The following is a 5,688-nucleotide window of genomic DNA, read 5'->3' on the forward strand; positions in this document are numbered from 1 at the left end:
TATATGGACACTTCCATTGTTTGAAACCATTGTTGGTGCAAAATTGCTATGCTCTGGTGTACTTCAATAAGGAATTTACCAAACGCAATCAATCCTTTCACATGTATTCCTGATAATCCAATTTGCAACAATACAGGGTGTCCCAAAAATGTTGGATGATCTTGAATGGTGTGTTTTGCGGGAGGGGGTGATTTGAAACAATTTTTCCTTAGCGAGAATGATGTTCGAGGCTTCGTTAAGGAGATTTTAACAGAAACCGGCATACTCGCGCTCTAATTGGTCAGGGGTTTTTGTTTCTGGAATGTCTCCTTAACGAAGAATCGAACACCATTCTCGCTAAAGAAAAATTGTTTCAAATCGCCCCACCCACCGGAACCACCCTTTTCAAGGACCTCCAACGTTTTTGGGTCATCCTGTATATTGCTCATAACTATTGTTATTGCATGAAATCTATTGGTTATAGATTGCCACTAAAAAGAGTGAAATAAAATAATTTTTTGGAAAAAAATTTAACCGACTTCGAAAAAGGTGCAGTGAAAAGCATGAAATAATTTCTAGTTCATTTGTATGAATACCCACTAGCTCTAGATATAATTGCTTAAAAGTATGGGAAAATGCAGTGAAAAGTGTGAAATAATTTCTATTTAAACTTCATTGTTATTCACCGTCGTTTGATGAATTTGGTTAAATTATTCAATACATTATATTAAATGCAATGCACATTTTTCGGAGGCGGCGCATAATGTAAAATTACTGTCCTAGCGAATTATCGAGGACTGTCTGGATTCCAAAAAGATCGATATAAGTCAACACGATTCGCCTGTCTCTCTCTCTCTTCTGTCTCTCTGACAATGTTGGCCACCACGGAGAGCGATGTTCTCCGAAGATGGGAATACATAGAGCGTCACCGCTGACATACGTCACGTAATCGTTATCGACGCGTGCGAGAAATATGTTACAAAGCTTCGTGCTTCGTCTGTTTCAAACTGCGAGACTTCTTGACTTTCTTGTAATTCACCAGTTTCACATAAAAATCTTTGTTTCCTTTAGACATCGGTATTTGCTTCGTCTGCGAAGTGGGAAATGTCTTACGTTAATTATGTCAACTCGACAAAATTTTGTTCGAGCAAAGATACCGAAAAACTACCTACAGACACAAGTACCAAATTTGGTTTAACTATCTGTCGAAGGAACAAAAAATATGAACTGTAATTATTGCTATTATACGTATTCATATTCATACAGTATTTCCATGGGGAGAGTTTATACATTAGCAGTAATCAATTTTGCCGCCCCTCCCCTCCAAAAAAGCCCCAAATCTACTCAAACCATATTTCCGTGTACATACTATATACATTAACTATTAATTCCAGATAGACAATAAACATGTACACATTGACAGCATTCAATATTACCGCCTCTACCAATTTTTTTTTTTTTTTTTTTTACGTGAGAAAATGCGTTTACGCACGCCCCCTCATAAGGAGGGGGTAGTGTGGGACTCGCCCCTTGATTTGATTTCAAGGGGAATACGCACTAAACCCTCACGGTGGCCGGCTACAGCGCATTGGGTAGGGGCACCGGGATCTCTTACGAACGCTACCGGTGCCCCCCTGCGCCTCTCCCCCCCAACGAAGGAAGGAGTGCCATCTCCGGTGGGGAATGAATACCTCCCCACCTGACCGCGGGTGCCACTGCCCCCGGTCTCGCCTGTCCCTTTTAGTCGCCTCTTACGACAAGCAGGGATTACTGTGGGCGTATTCTGTTCCCCGACCCACAGGAAAATATGCCGCTATGGGGCCAACGGCCCCCCGCGGCGCAAGCGCCGGGCATGTTCCAAAGGAGTGGCGGGGGCGTCGGGTGACGAACCCCCCCCCCCCCACCCCCATGCCCGGCGACCCTGCTGGTAGTCGGCGAGCCCAAAGCATGAGCTCGCCGGCTACGTGTGCAGGGCCGCCCTACGCGGCAGACTGCCAGGAGGAGGTGAGGGTTTACGGGGGGGGGGGGACCAGTCCCCCCTGCGGCAGGGGCGGCAGCTAGCCGCCGTCGCCTGCCCGCCTCGACCTCCACCTCTCTAAGCGAGCGGGATCGGTGCGTTCCCGACCTCGCTCGTCATTCTCCTTCCGCGAGACAGTAGTCTCGGAGAAGGAGGACACCGCGTTCCAGGACCTCTCGCTCTCGACCATGGCCGAAACGACGGCCGGGAGCGAGAGGTCCCCTGCAATAGCTAGGCGGAGTGCCCGCCTCTCTCGCGAGAAGGCCGGGCACTCCTCCAGCAAGTGCTGCGCGGAGTCCAGCTCCACGCCGCACTGGTGGCACGCGGGCGGCCCCCCCGCCCCCACCTTGTGCTGGTACTCACCGAAACAACCATGTCCGGTGAGCACCTGCGTGAACCAGTAGGTGAGCCGCCCGTGTCGGCAGTCCAGCCAAGCATCGAAGCTCGGCAGGACCGCCGCTACCGTCCTCCTTCGGGCGGCGCAGCTCTCCAGGAGCTGGCCAGCTGCCACCTTTGGCGCCGGTGGGCTTCGACCGCCTCGTCCTGCGGATCGCCCCCGTTCCGGCGGAGATCTTGCACACGCCGACACACGTCGCCAGGACGGCCGCCGCCTCGTGGGAGATCGTGCGATACCCGCGCGCGTACCTGATGGCCATATGCCGCTGCACGCGGCGCAGCAGGCGCCGCCCACGACGGCAGGCCACCAGGTCGCGCGGCCATACGGGTGACCCGTATAGGGCCATGGATCGCACGACCCCCAGGTAGAGACGGCGGACCCTCTCTTTCGGCCCCCCGAGATTGGGCAGGAGACGACCCAACAGGGTCGTCATCGCCTCAATTCGGGGGACCAGGCGGTCGAAATGCCCCTCCCAGCGCCACCGGCCGTCCAGGTCGAGGCCCAGATACTTCATCCGGCCCTCGACCCGAACAGCCGCATCACCCACGCGGATCCAGGTCTGGGGGACCCGCCGCGTCAGAGGTAGCCCATGAAACGTGACTACCTCCGTCTTTTGCGGCGAGATCCGAAGCCCCAGAGCCTGAATCCTCGCGACCACGATCGCGGCCGCTAGTTCCGCCAGCCTGTGGACCCTGGTCCCATCCCGACCCACCGCGATGATCAATGTGTCGTCTGCGTAGCAGACCACAAAGACACCGGGGGGGAGGCCCGCGCAACACCGAGTCGTACACCAAGTTCCATAACAGGGGTCCTAAAACGAACCCCTGGGGCACGCCTCGGCTAACCCTCCGACGTATCGGCACCCCGCCTCTGCCAGGGTACTCGATCCACCTGTCCGACAGGTAGTCTGCTAACACGACCCGTAGATATGGAGGCACTCCGTGTTCTCGGAGCGCCTCCCGGATCGTGCCCCAGGGTAGGGTGTTAAATGCGTTGGCGATGTCGAGACTAATCGCCAACGCCACCCCACCCCGGGAGATCGCCCGGTCCGCGAGGGCATGGATGTGGTCGATCGCATCAAGCGTCGACCGGCCCTCGCGGAAACCGTATTGGCAGTCAGCCAAATGCATACTCCCGTCGGACAGGCCCCTCGACAGGCGGGCAGCGAGCACACGCTCGAAGAGCTTGCCCGCCTCGTCGAGGAGGCAGATCGGCCGATACCCGGAGGACGAATCCGCGAGCTTTCCCTTTTTCGGGATAAGGACCATCCGGGCCTGCTTCCAGGCCAGCGGAACCCGCCCCGACTCTAGGCAGCCGTCGAACAGCCGCCTGAGCCGGGGACCCAAGACGCGCAGCGCCAAAGCGAGCGCCTGCCCAGGGATGCCGTCGGGCCCTGGTGCCGTATTCCTGGCCACCATTCCCCCGACGGCCATCCCGAGCTCCCCCTCGGTGACCCCCAGGCCGGCGGACCAGATACTGGCCTCCGCCGGCAGGAGCGGCCGCGGACCCTCCTCCGGATCTACCGGAAAGAGGGTATCCACGACACGCTCCAGAACGGGGGGGTCGAGGGACTCCGTGACAGGGTGGGCGGCCGGGCGCATGCGGCCCAGCACATTGCGGTAGGGCCGCCCCCATGGATCCTTGTCCAGAGTTCCGAGGAGCACTCCCGAGGCGCTCGCCTTGGCCCTCCCGATGGCGCGCTGGAGGTCCACCGTGGCCTCTCGGTAGACCTCATACAGCGCAGCCTCCCTCGCCGGGTCGCGGTTCCGTCTCCGGCGGGCCCTCGTGAAGCGACGTCGCGCCGCGCTGCATGTAGCACGCAACGCGGCAATCTCGTCGCTCCACCAGTATGCGGCCCGCCTCGGTAGCTTCTAGGCTCGGGGTATGGCGGCGTCGCACGCCGCCGTCAATGACTCCCGAAACCAGTCAGCTTCCCGATCGACGTCCGCGACCGGTCCAGCCGGGGCATCCGGCCAGGACGCGGCGAGGGCGGCCGCCATCAGGTCGTCCGTCTCCAAGCGCTTCAGCGCCCATCTGCGCGGCAGTCGGCCCGGCGCGGGTCCGCGAGCGGGATGGTACTGAGCGGCAGCGGAGACATCAATAAGGATGTAGAGGTGGTCACTAAGGGACTCCACCTCCTCCGCTACGATCGACTCGCCCTGCCACCGCACGCACGTGCTCACGGACCCCCGGTTAAGCAGCCGGAGGTCCGCGCTCGCCGCCCACTCCAGCACCGCCCGACCCCTCGCGTTCGTAGCTGGGCCACCCCACACCGTGGACTTGGTGTTGAAGTCGCCCAGCACGAGCGTTCGGGCTACTGGAGAGCGGGACAATGCGTCCCGGATCCCGTCCAGCAGCCACTCGAACGCCGCGAGGGGGGTACTCGGAGGGGCGTAGACCCCGATCAGGTCCAGGCCGCCGCACTCCGCCCCGACGAACCCGTCGCCGCGGGCGAACACGCGGAGGGCCGCGATGTCGCTGCCAGCTATCACCACGGAGCCCAACGCGTCGGCCACCCAGTTCGGGCGATCGGCGACGCGGTATGGCTCCGCGGCGACCGCCAACCCCACACCTAACTCGGCCAGGCAGTGGATAAATAAGACCTGCGTCCTGGCAGAGTGGTTGAGGTTGGCTTGGAGGATCCGGACCGGGGGCATGAACTTTAGGCCATGACCATGGCCTCCCCCAGGCCGGATCCTCCCTCCATCGCAGAGGGCGATCTCGCCCGCAGTGCCTCAGACGGCGCCAGCGCCGGCGCATCTACCGCCGGTCGATTGACCGGCGTAGACTCGCCCGAACTCGGGGTCGTCACTCGAGCCCTCCTCCCCTGCTTTGGCGGTGGAGGGGCACATTTTTTGGCCCCGAGCCGGTGGTCGGCTGACCTGCCCAGGTCAGCACAGACCGGGCATCGCATGGGCGCCGTGCACTCACGTGCCCGGTGGCCCGCACCGGCGCACCTGTAGCACCGGTCCCCGCGGTCCGCCTCGAGGGGCATTTCTGCCGCACGTGCCCGAGCTCCAGGCACCTGAAGCATCGGAGGGCTCGCGCGGGCAAGGCTTCCACTCGGGCGGACGACCAGCCGACGAGCAGGCGGCCAGCCGCCAGGAGGGCCCTCATGGCAGCCGCCGGGCAGCGGAGCCAGACGGTGCCCAGCCCGGACCCGGAACGCCGGATGATGCCGGTCTGGACCCCGTCCACCGGGCACCCGGTTACCGCGGCAACTGCCGCCGCCACGCCGTCGGCCGTGACGGATTCGTCCAGGCCGCTAACCCGCGCCTCGGCGGATTTAATCGGC

General features: G+C 60.2%; 1 protein-coding gene across 1 annotated transcript; it reads right to left on the reverse strand.

Annotated features, from left to right (window-relative positions):
- Window positions 1-4,264: 4,264 nt before the first annotated feature.
- LOC128882718 (uncharacterized) lies at window positions 4,265-5,050 on the reverse strand. The gene has a single exon (XM_054134447.1). It carries the CDS (start codon window positions 5,048-5,050, stop codon window positions 4,265-4,267), a length of 786 nt encoding a protein of 261 aa, XP_053990422.1.
- Window positions 5,051-5,688: the final 638 nt, after the last annotated feature.

This window comes from Hylaeus volcanicus, unplaced genomic scaffold (assembly GCF_026283585.1).
Source record: "Hylaeus volcanicus isolate JK05 unplaced genomic scaffold, UHH_iyHylVolc1.0_haploid 12163, whole genome shotgun sequence".
In the NCBI taxonomy this organism is placed as follows: Eukaryota; Metazoa; Arthropoda; class Insecta; order Hymenoptera; family Colletidae; genus Hylaeus; species Hylaeus volcanicus.